General features: G+C 34.5%; 1 protein-coding gene across 5 annotated transcripts in view; it reads right to left on the bottom strand.

Moving 5' to 3' along the window:
* Positions 1–22,454, bottom strand: part of LOC128988348 (CREB-binding protein-like) — a 65,076-nt gene that overhangs the window by 18,501 nt on the left and 24,121 nt on the right. For 4 of the 5 annotated variants that reach the window (XM_054409556.1, XM_054409557.1, XM_054409559.1 and 1 more), the window contains 12 exons: positions 21,217–21,334; positions 20,325–20,379; positions 15,138–15,314; positions 14,187–14,374; positions 13,490–13,792; positions 12,206–12,413; positions 11,469–11,579; positions 8,773–9,062; positions 8,193–8,350; positions 5,690–5,794; positions 3,028–3,162; positions 1,006–1,221 (listed from right to left, as the gene is read on the bottom strand). In XM_054409556.1, coding sequence (XP_054265531.1) covers positions 1,006–1,221; positions 3,028–3,162; positions 5,690–5,794; positions 8,193–8,350; positions 8,773–9,062; positions 11,469–11,579; positions 12,206–12,413; positions 13,490–13,792; positions 14,187–14,374; positions 15,138–15,314; positions 20,325–20,379; positions 21,217–21,334 — 2,064 coding nt within the window. The remainder of the gene's footprint in view (positions 1–1,005; positions 1,222–3,027; positions 3,163–5,689; positions 5,795–8,192; positions 8,351–8,772; positions 9,063–11,468; positions 11,580–12,205; positions 12,414–13,489; positions 13,793–14,186; positions 14,375–15,137; positions 15,315–20,324; positions 20,380–21,216; positions 21,335–22,454) is intronic. The other variant, XM_054409558.1, reaches the window with a different exon arrangement.

The following is a 22,454-nucleotide window of genomic DNA, read 5'->3' as shown; positions in this document are numbered from 1 at the left end:
GTTTTAATTATATAAATAATACTTATGTTAAAAATAAATAAACTAGAATATATTTAATAAAAACAAGCTATTTTTTAAGACAATAAATTCTACATGCAAATCCTGCATAATCCTTAATATTATCTCTGTTGTTCACAAAAACATTATAATCAGCAGCAAAATCCTGAATATCTTCCACAGTCGTGTGGTCACCTCCCATGGTGACGGAAACGTCTTCCGCGATTGCGTCAAAATTATGAAAATCTTCCGGGGCCGAGTAGACATCATCGTCATCTCCCGCGGTCATGGAAACGTCATCTTCCGCAGTCGCGGCAAAATCACGAAAATCTTCTGGGGCCGTGTAGATATCATCATTAAATCCCGCGGTTAAATCAATCGTTGTGGTCCGCGATTGCGCAAATATTTTCCCTGGCCGTGTAGACGTCATCGTCATCTCCCGTGGTCACGGAAACGTCATCGTCCGCAATCGCAGCAAAATCACGAAAATCTTCCGCGGCTATGTAAATATCATCATTGAATCCCGTATGTCACGGAAACGTCATCATCGTCATAAATATTTCCTGAGGCCATGTAGACGTCATAGTCGGCTCCCACGTTCACGGAAACATCACGCTGGCAAAAATCATTAACGTTACCCGCAGCCGTGTACACGTCATTATCGTCTTTCGCGGTCACGGAAACGTTTTCCTTGTCTCCTGCGATTGTGGCAAAATCATGAAAATCTTCTGCGGCCGCGTAGACGTCATCTTTGCCTCCCTCGGTCACGGAAACGTCATCATATTCTATCAACTTCCCAGACGCGTTATACGATTGCAATCTTCTTCTGGGGCTAAAATATTAATCCCGGAATCGCTCCAAAAATCCCTGCTTTTCCCGGTTTTTTCCAGGTCCCTTCATTCAAGGTTTTTTCCCGGTTGGTATACACCCTGTGTTAAATGTAAAATGAATAATATTGATTTGCCTACGAATGGATTGTTTAGGTACTCTGATTGTTTAGGTACTCACTTGTTCCTCATACCGGGCTTCACCTCCACTATTTTGTCTGAGCTGGCAACCACCCTGATGGCCACTTCCCCAGCTCCTGCCTCTTTCTTCTTCAAGAAATTATTTACTCTTGTCTCTATATAAGTGCCCAATTTTGTCACTGGTAATCTTTTGGCGTTAAATTTGTTATCTTTTCGTTTTTGTGATTTCTTTTTAAGGCAATTTTCACAAGCAAACCTGAAAAAAACTTGTTAATGAACATATATATCTCTTTAATTTACAGCATGAGTATGAATAAAATAATACAACATATTATTTTATGAGATGATACAGGCAACAAAAAGTAAAGTGCTAGATAATAGATAGGCCTTTAAAAAAAAAACAGAGATTTTTACTTTTTCAAATGATGTTGAGATAAAATACAACAGTTCTCGAGATAAGCATGCATTTTTTGTACTTTAAAAATTATACTCATTGATAGTATCACACCAAAAAAACAAAATGGTACTTAGGTTTGCTGCTACTGGGAACATATTGAGGTGTGTTTTTTTATTGCAATGTTGATAGCTTCGTATTAAATAAACATTTCCTAATTTGGTTAAAATATATCCATAAACAACTAAGCAAACTACAACAGTTTATTTATTCCCCATAAGAATAACATGGGAATTTGAAATTTACAATTTTGTAAATTATCTCTGTAACCACTGGGCATACAACAACGCTTCAATATACAAAATTATTTGTTATTTTAAGCTGAACAAAATGGTTTGGGGAGAAATTATAAAATGTTTGTTTTAGGGTCAAAAATGGAAAAATCAATTTTTAACCCATAAAACTCCGTTCCCAAAGTCCCAACCTAATAACCTGTGTAAGTATCATCATTGAATCCCGTGTGTCACGGAAACGTCATAGGCGTCGTCCACCATCACGGCAAAATCATAAATATTTCCCCCGGCCGTGTAAGACGTCATAGTCGGCTCCCACGTTCACGGAAACATCACATTAAACAATAAAGAAATCCATAATATTCTTAATGTTGAAACTTGTAAACCTGCATTTATTCGAACGAGTTCGTGAACCAGCATGATCGGACTGTGGGAACGGGGGTTTTATGGGGTAAAAATTGGTTTTTCTCATTATGTAGAGCTTAAAAAAACTAATCATTTAGTGTATTGAAGCGTTATTATGCGCCTAATGGTTACGGAGAAAATATAAAAAATATTTAAATTTGAAATTCCCATGTAATTGTTATGGAGAATAAGTAAACTGTTGTTGTTTGATGTTTAAGAGTATATTTTGATCACATTTGGAAAATGCATTTATTTCAAACTAAACTATAATTATTTTACAAAAAAACCTCCCTGTTGCAGCAAACTTAAGAGTACTGGTTAAACTAATGATATTTAAATAGAGAATAAATGGATATTGTTAAGGAGTCATTTTAGTTTAAATCCAATTAGGCAAATGGAAATTTGCTTAGTCTGCAGGTTTGCTGCGGCAGGGGTATTATTATATAGATGTGTTAAAAATATGTCTCAGATTTAAGAACCACAAAAACTTACTGAAACTGCTGACATTTTAAGTCATTATTATTAGGTACCCAATAAATAGCGAAATAGCCATCAATGTCATAACAAGAAAACTTATTTATTACAACTTGTATTTTATTCCTCAAAAATTGTATAACTTAGCTGAATTGAAATTTGCATTATGGTATTCTCAACACCTTTTTTAAGCAATTTTGAAATGTTTTATTTATTCATAAGAAGTTAAAAGAGAGTCACATATTCATGTTATTATGTCAGAGTCAGGAGTCCAATTTCTTTCAGTATTGATTATGTTATAAAAATGTTATTAAAAAACAGGCCTACCTGTATATTTTTGGAATATTAACCAGGCAAGTAAAAACACATTTAGGTTTTAGAATCAGGGTTCAATTTTTTTAGTTTTGGATCCATGATTTAAAATTCCTGGTTTTGACCATCACTTAGGTTTATTATTACTGTATTACAGTACCAAAACTAACTGATTACAGCTTACCCTTGTGGCCAGATAGCCTCCATGTGTAAACAGCAGATCTGATGCACTTTGCGGCCACAGTCCGAACACTCCACAAACGGCTCCAGCTCCAAGTGATCGTTCTTCATCTCTTTAAACTGGTCCTTTTTGATTACACTATAACAACAAATTGTCAGACAAAATAATCACTAGGACCTAAAATTACTCTTTTTAGCATAGTTTTAACGACAAAAGTAATATAGAAGTTGGAAAATGAACAAGGTTTGAACAAAAGATTTTAACCCATGTGATTAACTATATTTTTGACAAAAACTGTAAAAATATTAAAATATATTAAATAAAAATTGTATAAACAAATTTTAGTTTAAAAATTTTAAAGAAAAAAAAACACCTGCTGAAAGTCAATGCAATACAGGAGCGTGTTGATTTTCCGTATCCTTTGCGAAGGCGTTTTTATTTAATTATTAATTCTTTACATGGAAATATTGCTTCAATCGTTATAGGATTTTTTTGACATAGCAAATGATGAGAAGTTTTGTTAGTGTAGGCAGTGTGAGACATAGCCAAAATAAGTCACTCCAAAACCATTCTTAAAATAACACAAGACTTAAAAATTGTTACTTGGTACTAAACTATGTTTTTAGGAAAAAGCATTTAGCTTGGATTAAATAAATAAATATAGGATGGAGAGGACACAGCTAACTCACCTGATGAAAGGTTGCAGATGAGTCAAAGAACACATAAAATCACACACATAATTTACTTAATATTTCGCCTCTTTCAGAGGCTTCTTCAGAAGTAGGCCTAGATGGTAGTAGCCCTTTGGTTGTTTTGTAACTACCATCTAGGCCTACTTCTGAAGAAGCCTCTGAAAGAGGCGAAATATTAAGTAAATTATGTGTGTGATTTTATGTGTTCTTTGACTCATCTGCAACCTTTCATCAGGTGAGTTAGCTGTGTCCTCTCCATCCTATATTTATTTATTGGTACTAAACTAGTAATACTGTTGTTTTAGACTTATTTTTCAAAGTTGAACTATATATTAACTGATATCTCCATGTTTTCTATGCCGAAGAGTTATTTTTAATCAGTTAGGCCGTATTAATTTTTTTTTCATACTGGTGTTTTTATTAATGTTTTTTAATAAAATATTTTAAATATTTTTGTCTATTATTATTAATTTTGTATTTAACCAGTCTGTTATGAATCAGTAGGTATTTTAAAAATGTTTTTCAAAATCAGGTTAAAATGTGGAACGTGCATTTCCTGTCATGTAAGAGAAGGGAAATCCCGTCTCGATCTTGTCTCAAAATTTTATGAGAAATAAAAAATCCCGTCTCGTCTCAAACTAAAAATCCATATCTCGTCCATTCCTAATTTTTAGTGTTCCAGCAAAGTTGGGATGACAGATTGATGTATAATTGAAAGTAAATAAATATAACGTGAGAAATACACAAAGAAACAGTAGAGCATTACAAAGCATTATTATCACTTGAATGTATATTTATTTAATAATTCACTTTAGGCAAAAGATAATACCTTGAATTTTTTAAATTGAATTTATTTGATCCTAGTTAAGTTTAATATTCGTACAGTATGGTAACTTTTCAAACAAATAGAAGCTATGTTAGAAGTATTATTTTTAAATGAAGAAGGAGAGATAGTTAAGACTAAAAGCTATTTGATGATTTTTCTAACAAAGTTTTTTCAATACTTGAAGTTTAAAATATGTAAAAACTGGATATTTTCAGTAAAGCATATTTTTCAGGAGGTTTGCAAAGTGTTCTGTTTTGAGCAAAAAGACACGGAATAATTGTAAAATATTTATTGTATTCTATAAATATTGACATTGAATTATTGTTGATAAAATAAAAGGATTACCTTATCTAACCTAACCACAGTTGGAACTGTGGTTGCCTAATGATAAGGAAATCCTTTATTTTATCAAAAATATATTCCAACCAAGGGTCAAAATAAATAACATTGAATTGTGTGATAGAGACCCATGGAACAATACCATATTGTATTACAGATCTGTAGCATAATACAGCAAGAGGTTAGTTAAAAAATCCATATATAAATCCCAAAGTACGGTACCCATGAACTTTTGAAAAAACTACAAGTCACACCCCAATAAACCATATAGGTACTTAAAATGCTCATAATGACAAGAAACCTTGCGCAAAACCATCCATTATTTCATAAATTACCCTTTAACACGTTCACTGCTAATGACGCACTTGTGCGTCATAAGTATATTAGCAGATATATAATACATGATGTATATAATTACATAATATATTTTAATCCACAATTTATAGTATACAATTTTTTTAATTAAAGATATATTGTCACTCAATTAACATGATCATGTTAATGTTTATGTTTTTTAGCCATTTATAAAAGTATTACATATCATTAGCAGTGAATGTGTTAAGGTCGTAATTCCTTTCAGAAGGGAACTTTCCATTTACCTAATGTTAAAAATACTTCAGCTGTACTTATTTGTTTGTATTACTTTATTCTGTCTTGTTTATTTCAGCTTAACTTAACCAATCAATAGTTTGATGAAGTCAAACGGGCTGAAGCCCATGGGTAACAGCTAGTAAGTTATAATGCTTACAAATAAAAACAGTTAATTTTTTGCCCTACTTTCTGTGTTATTCTGGTCGGCAATACTTACGTCTGTGGCTGGGTGGGATCGTCTCCCAAGGTGACAGTGTCTCCGGGTATGTCGTTGAAGCACTTCTGGCAGAAAGTGTATCTATCCGACACAACACCGTAGCTTCTTTAGTACCAACCAAGCAAGAAACAGAAAAATATGTAAGCAATTGGGGTAGTGCGAGGTGCAGAACATGGTGCAGTCAGACAAACAGGTCAGCTCTTACATCAACAATGAAAAGTTGGGCATTCAATACAAATGAATGAATGGAAGAAATTGTAATTATTATAATTTTAATGTCAAAGAAAGATTGAAACACGGATTAAACTTAGATTTTGTCATCTACCTAATAAAGGTAGGCTATACCATACTCTACATTAACCCTAGGACTGCCCTGACCTGATTTATGCCAAACTGCTTGGTGCCATTGCAATTTTGACCATTTTGCAGAGTTGTTTTTGACAATTCGCTAGCCTTAACTACTGTTGATAACCTAGTCATATTTATACTTGTTTTTTTAAGAAAAAGAAGGAAATTTAGAATAACATAAAATAAGAGGAATTCCTTGTTTTCCTATTTTTTAAAATTATTTTTAAAAGTAGAGACCTAGCATTTTTACAACAATTTTTTTTACGGACAATCTAAGATATACAAAATGTAGGCAATTTATTTCCCTACGTGGAAATGTGATTGATTTGCATAAGATTTTTTTTTAAGTACAGAAATTGGGGAAAATCAACAAAATTGCGCTGTAGATTTGAAAAATAAAAGTAAAATCAGAAGTATAGCACTTATATACTTAAATTGTTATATTTCTCATTTATTCAGAATAATGTCATATTGTACAATATAATAACTTTTTTATGACTTTATGTGATTAAAAAACAAAATTTTGGTTTTGCAGAAAACAAAAATTAGTCATTCAAAGTTAGAGTTGGCCAGTTGATAAAACAGCTGATTTCAAAAATTAGTTTTTCAGACTTCCTAACACCGTATTACAAAGTTTTCTTTATGAAAATAAAGTAAAACTCATGTTCATTCCAATGTTACAAACCGCTTTCTGTTTGGGCCAAAATAAAGATTTCACAAATTTATTACAAGAAAACATGTTTTACAAGATTTTGTCGATCGCGACTCGAGAATTTTTCGCACGCTAAATTTCGTTCAAATTATAATAGCAGTTATATTGATCTGTTACAGACTACGAAGTTTGTTTATATATGAAAATTAAAGTTTAGAATCTCCTCTTTTCAACGGTATTAAAATTATTACGCTTCTGGATCATTTTCATTGTGTAATAAGTGTTAAGAAAAAAAAATCCATACCGCCTTTAACAGCGGTTGGACATTGGCACACACATGTTATCGGCGGAAGGCAGTTCTAGGGTTAAAAAACAATTTACAGGATGTTTGATAAAGTACCGTACCCAACAACTTTGTTAGCTTGAAGAACAAGTCAACTATTTCATGACAGGCATTGTTTAATAACAGGTGATAAGGTATAAATCTTTGTTTAATTATTCATTTTGTCAAAATTAATATTTATTTAATGAAAATTGAGTGGTGGAGAGGGTAACTACGATTGTTGATCCCTAAAATAAATGTTGGAAAGGAACACAATTTATTTTTTGACAAATTCCCAAGATCAAAATCAAATTTAGCAGCCTTAACTCTAAGGAATGTGGCCCATAAATATTTTACCCAAGGCACATGAAAAAAGAACACATTTTCTAAGAAATCTCAATTAAACCTAATCAGCAAAAATGAAAATAAACCGGATGTATTAATTAAGGTATATGATGATGTCCAAACCAAAACTTTTAGTGAAACAAATAAAGCCAATAAAAAGACAAAGTTGTAGTACTTTTTGAAACACCTTTACTTGAGGTTTACCATAAGATTACGTTTTGAGGGATGAAGAGCTGACCAATAAAATCACACATGCATAAACTTGACCAATCATTCGTCACACTCTAACACTGCCAAGCAAGGTTAACAGGTGTGTGATTATGACAACTTTGGTTGAAATGCAAGTGAGAATCTTACTAACTAGACACACTATTTTTTTTGCTATCAATGACAAGTTACAACAATATTTTCAACATACTATTAAGTCAGTTGGAAACTGCTAACACATTATAAAATGAAACTAAAAAATAATAAATGTTTTAAGTATTAGCTATGAGACTGTAGGAAATTGTACTAAAATGCCGTATTTTATATTTTAGTTATCTTTTAAGTTTCCAAAAGTGACTAAGTTCACCAAACACACACTGAGTTCTCTATCCCCTTTTGTTCAAAATTCAAGAGAAAAAAAATTTAAAAAAAATCAAGAAGCTTAACAGAGTCGATAAAAGGATAATCTACAGTACCTCCTAAAGAAGTCCTAAATTAGGTCAAAATATGACAGTAATATTTCATAACCTTTTTTTAGTGTTCATTAGCTCCTAGACTAAATTTTCCAAGGTAGGCTCTACTGTATCTGAACCCTGTCCTTTTATAAACATGATTCATGCAACACTAACCTGTTCTGATAGCTGTAGTATTTGGCATCTCTTGGGATGGTACACAGCTGTTTGCCGTAACAGCATAAAACTTGAGGGTTGAACGTATATTTTCGGCCACAACAGTAGCCTAAAGCTTGCATCACAGGGTCTATCTCCACTTCAAACACTTCGGATAACTATAAACAAAGTAATCAAAAGTTAGGAGGATATATATTTGGAGAGCTAAGACATAAGTTACAGGTTTAAACCAATTTGCCAAGTTTTTCAATGAGTAAATTTTACGATTGATTAGACCATTTCAACTATAAAACCATCAGAGTATGCTGAAATCCCTTAATGTAAATAAGCCAGCTTCAATAAGAGGGGCAATTTCAGGTTTAAAGTATTTAAAAAAGAGGTTTCTAATTTTTTCTATCTGTGTTCGATTTGTGTCTGATTTTTTATATCTAATGACAACATGTTAAGTTTACAACTACTTAAATGTAAGTAAGGCTTATAAACTCAAAAATTAAATTAGACCATCTAAAATGTTATTTGATATAAAAATTGGTTTTAAGCAACCCTTGCGACTCAACTTACATCATAGTCAGGCACACACCTTTGTACAATATCTATAGACGCGGGAGCTCTTCCTATTGTAGAGCCAGGCGTTGTCGAACATGAGCCAGACATCATCCACGTACTCCCACGGGTCTGAGTATTGGCCTGTGTCCAGCTTACGCTTAATAGTGCTCAGGTCCATTGGCCGCTTGACAATCTCAAAGTACTCTGGGATGCCGAGAGACTGTGGGTCTACAGGCTGACGGAACGGCAAAGACTCTGGGTCCTGACGGTACAGCTTCTCCAGCGTAGGCATCAGAGCCTGTCTAAGCTCATCAGGTTTGAACACTGCAACATAACATGTTTGGTTCTAAAACTCGTACCTGAGTTAAACATCAACAATAGATTAATAGGGCTACTATATATATATATATATATATATATATATATATATATATATATATATATAATAGCAATTACCCGGCGCGTGTTGCTGCGCTAACAACTATTATTTTAAATGGTAATTTGTTCTTTAGGATATATAATAAAAATGTATACCAAAAACAAAAATATAATATTTATTTTACTTGATTACCAGTCGATAAACAATGTTTTTTGTTTTACAATATTATCCAACAGCCACAACAAAATTTTTTACACTCCAAACTTCTTGCATTTACTACTTCCTTCACAAAAAAAAACAAGTGTAGGTTTAATGCTGCAGCCAACAAGTAGGCTAGGCCAATTTTTTATTAGGCCTAATACTAATAACTAGGTGAAACCCGTCGAAATCGACGGTTACTTTCAAGGCTTACGCTAATTCATCTAACTGCGATAAATTGAGTGATATTATACATATTTGAGCAATTAGTTTTGTTTAAAGAGTAATAAGTGTAAAAACAATAATGATATTAGCGTTAGTTACCAAATATGATAATTTAATGAATAAAATATTTCCCATACCGTACGTCATAGGAGTTATTATTAATATGTTAACTGGTATCTCTTCTTTTGGAAGAACCTTTAGATGGCATTAAAATAGTATTGGTGGATCTTTTGTAGTTAAAAACTTCCGCAATTTCATTAGTGTAATAAAGATTAATCTATGATTTTATTTAGAAAAAATATCTGTTTATGAGAAGACATGTTCTAACTTCAAAGGGAGGTCAATCCGTTACAGTGCAAGTTTGATTTTTCCTTCGTCACGTCGTGTCAGTTCATATCGTACTTCTGTGCCAATGAGTAACCCTCTAGCATAGTTTTGAGAAATTGGTTGTGGGGTTAATGTTAAAGCTAATAAGACACTTCTGCACTTGTATTATTTTGTATTGTATTATTGCAGCACATGACATGATACAGAAGAAAATTAATTTTAAAATCAGAAAATAACATTGCAAATACTTCTTTTGGACAATTCAGTAACTCCCAATTAATGTGTGTTGTTTAAAATACAACTAAAAAATTAACAGCTGTTTCATTAAGAAGTATTATCCACATGACCAAAATGTAAACAAATCTGTGGAGGGATCTATAAAGGCTTCTGGGACAGAGCCCTAAGGGAATTTACTTCGTTTTTCTTTTGATAACTCATATACAGACCAAGACATTTCTTTGGGCACCTCTACCAAATTTCTAAGCCCAGCCATTCTCTCAAATTAGTGGAGACAAAGTTTCCGAATAACTATTTAGATTCCCCCATGTTAATTATATGGGAGAAAACCCAACTTTGAAGGAAGATCCTGCCCAAACTAATAAAGATTAAAAAAAAATAAAAACACTTTGCAAAACTACAGACCAGGGCCATTTTTTTTACACTTTTATCATTAAAATCGGTCCAAAAATGAGGGAGGAGTTCTGTTTACCAAAATCGGCTTAGCGTATTATATATATAGGCCTAGAAGATTTGTAATCATATAACTTAAAAGATTTGGTGAATACTTAAACTACCTATTTAGGCATAGGCCTACTTTAAGCACAACTACTCGACTCGACTCGACACTCAAGTTTTTACTCAAATTGAAATATCACTACTCGCCCACCCATACATTTTTCTGTTTGCAAAATGGTTGAATTTACTTCAAGATTAGTAATTAGGTAATGCTTTGCAAAGTTTTATTTAATAGTAAGATAATTTTTTTATACACACAATTGAATAAACTGTCATTGAGTTTTGGAATGTCTTTAGGTTTGTCCAATGTAATAATTGTCACAATCACTGCTTATACATTTCAGATCTGTCGTAAACCTTTGTTCTAAAGTTTGTTAGAGGCTTTTCCACAGCTGAGTTTTACCATAGATAAAACATACTCCCTTAGTAGATTTCTCATCCTTATGGAACAGCTGAAGACAATTTTATTGTTAGTTCTGTACGGTTTATGTAGAGGTCGTGTTTTGTTTACAATTTGTTTCCCGTTATTACAACCATTTAAAACCTCGTTTAACCAAATTATACGATCTAATCATAAACAATAACTTGTCCCCTAGTTATATAACCAAACAGTAAAGCACAAATCAAGAAATTAACCCTAAAATAATAGAAACAAAGTTACGTCGACACTAGCGCCCATGTGTCACGTACATGAACTAGACACGAAAAACGTGCTTCAAAATTTACAATGGGATGAGAAGTCTACTTGTGTTGGTTAGTCTATGGTTTTACTAGAGCCACTATTGCTAATAATTCCTTAAATTACCACATAAATTAATGAGACACACACATATTTAAATAACACAGTAAAATGTAATACTACTTACGGCACTTTTTCTTTTTGTCACTTCCTTGCACTATAGGCTCGATGGGAACTGGTGGTTTGATATCTGCTTCTGTTTTAGGAGATCTAGGCTCCTCTTTGATTGAAACTTCTTCTGTAATGTTAATTAAAATTAGCACTCTAGTGAATGAGAGGCATAGAGCTGCAAGTTTAATTCATCTACTTTAAAACATGATTGTAGTGAAGCATGCTAACTACTGAAATCTCTTCTATATTATGATATAGTCAAGTCTCAATTTAAAGAAATAAATATTTCAAATAATTTTTACTCCCCTGAAAAACCTGTCCAAGTAATAAATACTAACTCAAATAATTTAGTAATTATATATTCAAAGGTTTTTCTCTTCTTGTCAAATTTAATCACGAATTACTTCAATAGCCCAGGACAACCTGCATATCAAATGACAAATAAGAAAGACATTTTTTCAAGAGGTAAGAGGTCTTTTAACTTTGAATTTACCCGTTCACATGGACGAATCATGTTAAATTCATCTATTAAAAGGAGGGCTTAGACGGTACAGAACAAGAATAAACTATGCTAATAAATTTGAGGTAACAACACCAGGGTGCAAACCCTAGACATGGTTGACATAGTTCCACAGTGCAATTAGTTACCAGTTGAGCTACCAACTCACCCAAAATAATCAATGGTTATACTGCTATTTCATGGCAGACCTTTCCCTACTAACTGGCATCTACTGTTAGATTGACAGTACTTACCTTTGATTGTGTCGTGGTCCATTGGCTCAGTCTTGATTTCTTGTTTGATCTGTTTCCCTCCACAGTCAAAGTTAGGCATGCCCTTGCCTCCTCCCTCGCCACCGTGACGAGATTCACCCTCATCATCCCCTTCGTCCCTCTCACCTTTGGAGCCAACTTGATTCAGTTTTCCCTTATTTTGGTTTGAACTCGGGGGTGAATCTTCATCCTGAGAAAAACCATAAATGAGTATAACAAGAAATAATTATAATTTAAAATATCCCAACATTTAAAAAAATAGATTGTCTATTTTTAGGTGGACGTAATCGGTTGGGTGGATGGACAGCTGAGTTGGTCACGCACGGTCTTTTGCAGATCAACTTGGATAAATCTCACGTTGGTTGTTCCTGCAACCAGTGTGGTCAGTGATACTGGGCAACAGACATAAAGACCCTGAGCGGGACCGGCCCGTCAAATTTAGTTAGTTTTTATGTCTACTTTTCAACAATACGCAGTGAACTTCATTAAAAATAAAAAATCTGAATGGTGGGAAGAACCTAACATGGTTTCATAACACTAAAAATAGTAGTGATGGCTGTTTAGCGATGTAATTTTATCATTATTTGTTGTTTTTTCTCTAAACTGAAACAGCTGCCGTGAGTTTGTTTGTATTGGGAATGGCAAATTGCTTTGAAGTTGATTGCTGTGCTAATGAATTGTTCAAAAATGGGTTATGATCACCGTTTTGAGTTTTTTTTTTATGTTCTCCGTTACCAATAACCGTACAAAAACACTTTGATATACTATATTATTTGTTTTTTTAAGCTCAAAAGGTCTAGAGAGAAACTGGGAAACATTGTGTTTTAAGTGCCTAAAATGAGAAAAAACAATTTTTACCCCATAAAGCCCCCTAAGAAACCCCATTCCCATGGTCTGATCACGCTGATTCGCAAACTCATGATGCAATTGGCAATACAATGTGACCGGATAGTTCCAGACAGTGCTGCTATCTGTGAGTGTTTCAGCAAACAACGTTGACTCTTGTCGTAACACAGCACATCACCGCACGTCATTTGTTATTCGTCAGACTGAAATATTTTAAAGCTTAACAAGTTCACTCGACTCTGCGTCGCACTAGGGATACGCCTGGTGGCTTAAGCCAATGGTGGGCGCAGCGAACAAGTTAAATGAATTTATAACAGGTATCGGTATCGAGTGCAGAATCGAGAATCGAAACCAAAGTTCTGGAATCGGAAACGGGTTTGGAATCGACCCATCACTAATCTAACAACGCAAAATACGTACCCGTGTGAGTGCAGCAGTGATTGCAGCCATCTGACTTGTATATGAACTGGAGCTTGTGGTGGAAGTTGTTCTAGCAAACTGTGACGTGGTGGTGGTGTTGGCGGGACTGAGTGACGGGGAAGGGATTGTGGGAGGTCCTGAGGTGGGAGGTAAGGGTGAGGAAGTGGGGGGAGGAGTGACACACGAGGGTTGTGAAACCATCACTCCTCCACTACTGGCTGACGTGTTGTTGGGTGATGAGAACGGAGGTAGAGGGAATGCCGGGGAAGTCTGCGGTGCGCTGAGCCTCGCCTGCTGCTGAAACTGATCATCATATATTATAAAATAGACAATGTTCTTTATTTAGAACTAAAAGCTCCTATAAAGCAAAGTTTTCTTTCTCTGATTCACTTGTAGATTGGAAGGGCTTTACAACTCAGCAACCTAGTTTTATGTTTATTTTTTAATCACAGCAGTTAAAGTAGCTTGATCAACAAATATTTTCCAAATCTATTTTGAATTTCAAAAATGTAATAGCAAGCAGGTCAGTGATATCAATCAATTATTCAGTATGTATTTTAAAAAGTTATATTAATGCAGAAGTAAAATGGAGTGAGATTGTCTATGGAGCTCTATTACCATGACCAGATGTTATATTTAATTTTAAGCTGACAGTATAATTGATTAAAACCCCAATTCTCAAGGACCTTCTGCTTACCTGATGGTTGGTGGTGGAGAATTGACTAGTAGAAGAGACAGGGGTGGGAGCCTGAGAGGGGGTGGGGCTAGGACCTGGAGGGCCCACTACCATACCAGGGGTGGAAGGACCAGTCTGTGAGGTGGGCTGTGTGTTGTTAAATGGCATTCGGGGTCCACTCAGGTGTCCACTCAACATACCTCCACCCACTGCAACAGTTGAAAACTAAATAAATAACCGTTGCTACAAGTATTCTTTATGTCAAACTTCACTGGTGGGATTAGACTCCTTACAAACTGAAGGTTTTTTTATTTGACATTGTTTGATGCATCATTTGCAAGTAGTCTACCCCCGGATATGGCCCAAAACACGTGATAGGTCAATCACCTATATACCTATATATGTATGATTTCCAGCCTGCCGTTCCCGCCAGCTGACGTAACCTCACTTGTATACGTAGGAGTTGCCAGCTGATCATGTGACGCCCTGTATACGTAGTTATTTATATTAAATTAATTATTAAACCTGTAAATTGAAGTTGTCATTTACCACTATAAACACTGTACCTGTAACTGACGTCGTAGCTCAATGGCTAAGACAATAATCCGTCACCTAAGAGGCCAGGGTTCAATTGCCAGTCAAGGCACACTTTTTATCCATAGTTTAATAGAAATATCTACATATGTTGGCGGGAACAGCTGGCAGACGACAGCTCCTACGTATACAAGTGAGGTTACGTCAGCTGGCGGGAAAGCATACATATTCAGGTGATTTACCTGTCGTGTTTTGGGCCATATCCGGGGGTAGACTACTTTTGCAATCTATATCTTTCTCACAGTTGATATTAGGATAAAATAAACACCTTTTATGAGAGTCAGGGTGTTAGCAACAATCCCAGTTTGTTTCAACTGGAAATAGTTGACCAAATCACTGTAGGATAGAGACACATTTATTGGATTGTTGTGAGTTTACCTGGAGAGTGAGAGGGTAAGTGTTGTGAAGTGACTGGTCGTGTAGGGACACATCCTGCACCTGGCCTCATCTGAGGTTGTGTTGCCACCTGCTGTTGCTGCTGCTGCGCTGGCTGGCTCTGTACCTGCGCTGCAGCCTGCTGCATTTGCTGTTCTTTCCTCTTTTGTCTTTTCTCCTCTGTGAAACAGTAAAAATGTAGTGTTAACTATCACATGTTTGTTGCGCTAGCAAAAGAAACACTTGGTACCTGGTAGTGATGTGTCGAATACGAATCTTGAACCCACTTAATCCAAAAAAAAATTCAAATTTGAGATTTGATAAACAAGATTAGAATCTCGGGCACGCCGACAGAATAGGCCTGAACGGCTCTGACTTGCCGCCAGCTCTATAATAACGTGTAGCAGTGTCTGTCTACGCATTAGCTACGGAAGAAAGCCAAACTTAAGTCTCAAAACTCAAGGCCATGGCTTGAATTACGTCCTAGTCGAATATTGATTGTATTTTATATAAGGATGGGCTAATACTAGAATTTCTCGACACTGATTTTGTTATATTACTCACGATTTTCAATACCGATTCCAGGCGATAAAAAAAAAAAAAAAACACATTTAAATCAAAATAATAATTTAATATAGCCTAATAAAAATTGATAAAAATAGCCCCGCTGCAGCAAATCTGCCGACTAAGCGAATTTCCATTTGTCTGGAATGATTTTCAATTAATCTATTAAATTAGTATTTATGTTTAACAGATACTAGGTTAGCTACTCCAGGGGAACTAATAAAGTGTGTTTTTTTATTAAAATATAGCTTAGTATGAAATAAATAAATCCGCCAAGTTTGATCAAAATATATCCATAAACAAGCCAACAACATTTTACAATATTCTCCATAACCAATCACTACTCATACAAAAACACTTTGATATACAAAATTATTTTTTTTTTAGTTCTTTAAAAAGGTATAGAGAAAAATTGATAAATATTGTGTTTTAAGGGGAAAAAATTAAAAAAACCCATTTTTACCCCGTTAAACCCCGTTCCCATGGTCCGATCATGCTGGTTCGTGAACTCATTCAAGTTTATCCCGCCTTACACCTTCAAACCATATTTTATCAAAATCGGACAAAAATTACTCAAGTTATCATCTGGACGAACACATATATATCCTACTAATATTATAAATGAGAAAGTTTGGATGTATGGATGTATGGATGGATGTATGGATGTATGGATGTATGTTTGTGACAAGTGAACGCGAGAAATACTGGTCGGATTGGGCTGAAATTTGGCATGATGATAGCTCACATTCCCGATTAACATATAGGCATATTCTTATTTCAAAAATCCTTTCGGGCTCCGCCCCAGTGGCTCTGGAGTTTCCCATGTTAACCTTATGAGAAATGAAATTATTGAATCTTAACAGCTGTTTCAATTAAACAAGTTGGTTCTGTTCTGTGATGTTCAATAGCATTTAAGTTACAAAAATTACCAACAGGGTGCAGCACTATTTCTTTTACATTTATGACAACAGCTAATTTGCAACCAAAAGGTGAGTGAGCGTAGCGAACGAACTTCAACCTGGAGGCGAGTTAGCGTAGCGAACGAGCTAACCTGAAGGCAAGTGAGCGCAGCGAACGAGCTCCAACCTAAAGGTGAGTGAGCGTAGCGAACGAGCTCCAACCTAAAGGTGAGTGAGCGTAGCGAACGAGCTCCAACCTAAAGGTGAGTGAGCGTAGCGAACAAACTTCAACCAGGACGTGATTGAGCCATGCGAACGAGATAATCTTGAAAATTAAGAAGTTAAACGGGGCAAAGCCCGCGGGTTACAGCTAGTATCTCTATATATAGATAATAAACATATATATATGCATATATAAAAATTTGAACGAATGGTGTTTTTGGCCTCTGGGGACATCAAAATGAAAAAGTAAATCGGTCACGGACCTAGGTCTTACCATGAGACCTACGGTAATAGCTACTTCCCTATAGAGAAATTTGCTAAAAAACATATCCATAAAAACATAGACAACATGGAGAAAAATTGATAAATATTGTGTTTTAAGGGAAAAAGTGAGAAAACCCCGTTTTTACCCCGTTCTCATGGTCCAATCATGCTGGTTCGTGAACTCATTCAAGTTTATCCCACTTTACACCTTCAAACCATTTTTTATCAAAATCGGACAAAAATTGTTAAGTTATCATCTGGACGGACACATATATATTATTATCTCTATATATAGATAGTAAATACATGCATATATAAAAATTCGAACGGATGGTTTTTTTTTTCCTCTGGGGACATCAAAATAAAAAAGTAAATCGGTCACGGACCTAGGTCTTACCATGAGACCTACGGTAATAGCTACTTCCCTATAGAGAAATTTGCTAAAAAACATATCCATAAAAACATAGACAACATGGAGAAAAATTGATAAATATTGTGTTTTAAGGGAAAAAGTGAGAAAACCCTGTTTTTACCCCGTTAAACCCCGTTCTCATGGTCCAATCATGCTGGTTCGTGAACTCATTCAAGTTTATCCCACTTTACACCTTCAAACCATTTTTTATCAAAATCGGACAAAAATTGTTAAGTTATCATCTGGACGGACACATATTATTATTATTATTATTATTATCTCTATATATAGATAGTAAATACATGCATATATAAAAATTCGAACGGATGGTTTTTTTTTTTGCCTCTGGGGACGTCAAAATGAAAAAGTAAATCGGTTTCGGGCCTAGGTCTTACCATGAGACCTACGGTAATAGCTACTTCCCTATAGAGAAATTTGCTAAAAAACATATCCATAAAAACATGGACAACGTTTGCAGGTAAAAAGTTGGGAATACCAAATAGTGACGATGGGCTGGGCAGTAAAATGTCTCATATTTTTAAGACGGAAGTTGCCAAGGTCAATGTTATGCTGTTCTAATCAGGGAACCGCTCTTGCTTTTTACGAAACGTAATAGTCTTAGACTGAAAACATCCAAGCGCTTTTATCATAGCGAGTTTCGACTGAGCTAGAAATTATACAACTGTAGGTAGCACTGGCACGGCAACTCTGCTAGAAAATCGAGCCGCTGTAAAATATTGTTATGTTGGTACCTAGAAGAATCAACCAGCTCATTGGCTCTTGGCTTTATTACAATCCCCTTGTTCAGTACTATTAACCCTAGTACATATGGCTACCAACGTCTCTCAATTCTTTCATTCAGCTACGTTCGGTTGTAGCTCTAGATCAGTCATCAGTGCGAGAAACTATTGCTAACATTGCCGGTATTGACTTTAACCTTGACGGCAATAAATTTGTCTGCGTTCGTGTAGCAATGGCGGATATAACTGTACTGTAAACATAGACAGACGACACCACAATTTATGTGATGACGCAATACGATTCCCAATCGACGCTCGTGTGTGGATTGATGTTTATATTTAAAATTGTATTAACTGTGTAAACTATTGATTAACAAATTTAAAAATAACAAGTACCTTACAAATACCATAAATAATGCTATTTAAAATGTTATTAACCGAGTATACAATTGATCAAAGAATTTAAAAATAACAAGTGAGTGTACCTTACATCTACCATTTAAATAATCCAATTATGAATTTTGCCATCCAAATAAAGTATACCGACCATTCGATCTAGGTTAATTGGTTTTAAAAGATGTAACTGATTAGTCGACGGTTATTTTTTCCCCGTATCAAAAGTAATTACGTAACTTTTCATTGCAAAGAACAGTCATTTATGGTAATTATTTAATTCTTAAATGCTTTCTTCCTACTCAATTCTTGTTTATTAATCACCATATAAAAAATTTGCAATTATTTTTGGGACTCGAGATTTCATTTTTTCGGATTCAGATTCGAGATTCAAAATTCCTGGATTTGACAATCACTACCACACCAATAGCTGGTGACATTGTCAAAATGAAATCTGTGAAATTGGTTCAATTATTTTACATTTTAAGTTTTAAGGTAGTTAATTCCCTTAGATACCGTAGAGAAATGTTTTCCTTCTATACAGTTGTATAGTAGCTATCAAGTGTAAAGGACTGTTCACACCGGCGTAGCCAGACGTATTAATACTTTTTTGAAATACGTAGCTGACGTAGCTCTTAATGTAATTCATAGAGAGTGTTCACACCGGCGTATTAATACGTGAGCTACGGAAGCTACGGCGCTGCCGCTACGCCGGCTAGCTACGCGTAGCTCGCATAGCCGAATACGCGCATGCGCACTAGCATACCGGGCTGTCACCGCCACCCTCCCTCCACCTTATAATTAATTTATTAGTGGTAAATGTTGGACTATAACACAAAAATTCATTATTACTTTAAAAAATCATTAAATCGCATTAATCTATCACATTCAAATTCGACTATAACCATTCTACAGTATAACATAACAATATGACAACTGTATATGATCAATATAATACTTCATTATACGAGTACCTAATGTCCACAATTTTGTTTTTTGTTTATGCTTGCAAATCTCCTTATAAAAACAATGACTATCTTAATATGGTATATTATTCACTATTGCTCATATAGTGGGTTGACATTTATGAAACATTATAATGAATTATGTCTAGACATAGGCCTACGTCTTACTTACACAACATACTATTTTATTATGCAATCCATATGGATGAGCAAAATTATTGCATGTTCTCCAGTAATACTTTTTTGTATATTATAATATAGCGCAAATGTTATAGTCTACTATATACGGCCAAAAATTACAGTGAAATATTTTTGTCAACATTAACACATAAATCAACCGACTTTTCAGGGTACTATAAAAGCTGCAAGTAAACCGTAGCAATCTTCACTGAAATTCATGAAACAGTAATAAAAATAAACAATAAATTAGCAAATATCAACGAATATAAAATAATATAGTAAAATAAACAAACAACTGCCGGCTACGTAGCCGTCAGACGTAGCTGCGGTGTGAACAGTGCACTGGCGACGTATTAATACACAGAATACGTCTGCAGACGTCTGGCTACGCCGGTGTGAACAGGCCTTAAGTGTATCAAGTTTGAAGAAATTAAACTACTATTTGAATGAAAACCAAAGGCGTGTTTTATTTAATGGTAGTATAAATGTTTTAAACAGCTAATCAACCGAGAAGTAATTTTACTTATTATTATATTTAAGCTCAGACTTACCAAGTTCCTTTTGAATTTTGTAGATCTTTTCAGCCAACAAATGGTAATATTCGGACTGAAAAAAAATAATAATAATTAGAAAAAATATTTCAACCTTATACAACCAAATTCTTTGCAATTAAAAAAACATAGGCAACACTAAATAGAGCAAAGATATATTGAGGCTTTTATTTATTATGGATATGAATGGCTTCGGAAATTTTAATCCCCTCTTATCATTGGCAACAAAGAAGTACTGTACAATTAATACAGGAACAAGTACTGAATAAACACATTTCAATCAATTTATAATGTATACACTAAACTAACTAAACACAATAACAATCTGTCGGAACATCCCACCTGTAAAATCTATTTCTATATTTCAAGTTTACATTTATTACATTTACAATTGATTGATTATAGCCTCCTTACAAGTAAATGAAAAATTGAGTGAAATAAAGAAATTTAAGAGCTAGTCGACCAGAGCTGAGAGATTGATAAGAATGATCTTCCATAAAAGTCTATAGTATCAGAACAAGACTCGCTATGATACATGCTTGGGACCAATTCAAGCATCTGCACCACAACATTGAAATAAACAATATGTGTAACAACAAAAATTTGTAAAAACTTAAAAACACCCAGTCAATACTCTTATGCATGTCTATACACAATGGAGAGTTATTTGATGGAGTGGCTGGCATAATTTAACTATCATGAAAAAAATCTCAAAATTATTTAGCTTAACATTTTTAGTGTTTTAACAACCCTTGATGTTGCTTACTTTATCCAAAACTCACAAGATTTGTATGTTTGACAACCGTAATAAGAAAAGTTTAAAGTCTACTTTCAGGGTATATACATAGTTATGAATAATAATTTATTTTTTGGATGTCTGAAACCAACTTACCCTTGAGTTGGCCATTTCATACATGTCTCCCTCCACTTTTCTTGCATAGGCTACGAGGTTGTGCATACGTTTGTCCCTCATGGCATTGGGATCTGGTGTTGGAAATATTGCTTGCACACTAGAAAAAAATCAAATTAATACAAAATACATTCAAGCAAGCCAATCTTCATTAGCTTCAAGGTCAAGCTATCCGCTTGCACTGACAGAGTGACTATAAACAAAATGACTGGGACGGGTGGCGTCGTCCTGTAATCCAGCTACTAGGAGGTCACGAATTGTGGATAATTATAGGGATGCACTGTGGATGCGATGCTCCCTGGTATGGATTAACGTCCGCACTAGTGAGTACTACGACTATCCGCAGTACTATCCTAATAATTAGACCAATTTGTTAATTACGAGGAAAAAATGTGGTTCGGATTCCACAATAAACTGTAGGTCCCTTAGTTGCCATTAGCTGTATGGGCTATTAATTAACAGCTGTGTCTAAGGAACATGTCGGCCTTAGTCACTAACAAGACTACAAGATGGCGCCACTCATCCTTCACTCATATTTGGGTTTAAATACGCACATAGTGGCGTCCCCATATTAAATAACTGATAATTGATAATTGACAATCTTGCACTGTAATACACAATGCCACAAACACAAACCCGAACTCAAACAGACAATGTGGAGTAAAAATGACAGCTGTTCAAAGATTCATTGAATTTGCAATGCTTATTATACTGTAGCTGTGTTATGTGATTTCCTGTGCCCGCTAGAAGTTGGAAGAAATATTTCGCTTTCACATCCATCACTCACTTTAATTCTAACCACATTCATCTTTTCATCTCCAAAAAATTAAATCGAAACTCTTTTTTCAACAACACCACTGTTAATCAATTAAGGCCAAAAAAAGATTATAGCAACCCAGCAGACGAGGCAGAGTTAAGTCTGTGTCTATTGATACCACTGATTCCAGAGACCTAATTAACAATTAAACTAGCAAAGAAAATTATAATTATATTCTGTTTACGTTTTTAGTTCTTCTATCATTCAACATTAAGTTTACATTTACCTTAAATTTGTTTCTTTGTATATTCTCATGTTACTTAATGTTTGTTAAATAATTAACTTAAAAAACAGATCATATACATATAGGCTACCTAATAACCATTCTCATCATGCAGTGATTTTATGTAATAAATCAATCATTCATTCTATTCATTTGACTGTGTATATATAATACAGTGAT

Source organism: Macrosteles quadrilineatus, unplaced genomic scaffold, assembly GCF_028750875.1.
Source record: "Macrosteles quadrilineatus isolate MER2022 unplaced genomic scaffold, UCM_ALF_1.0 Scaffold_3__2_contigs__length_128488019, whole genome shotgun sequence".
Classification (NCBI taxonomy): Eukaryota; Metazoa; Arthropoda; class Insecta; order Hemiptera; family Cicadellidae; genus Macrosteles; species Macrosteles quadrilineatus.
The sequence above is the reverse complement of the archived record's forward strand: the minus strand, read 5'-3'. Positions and strand labels throughout refer to the sequence as shown.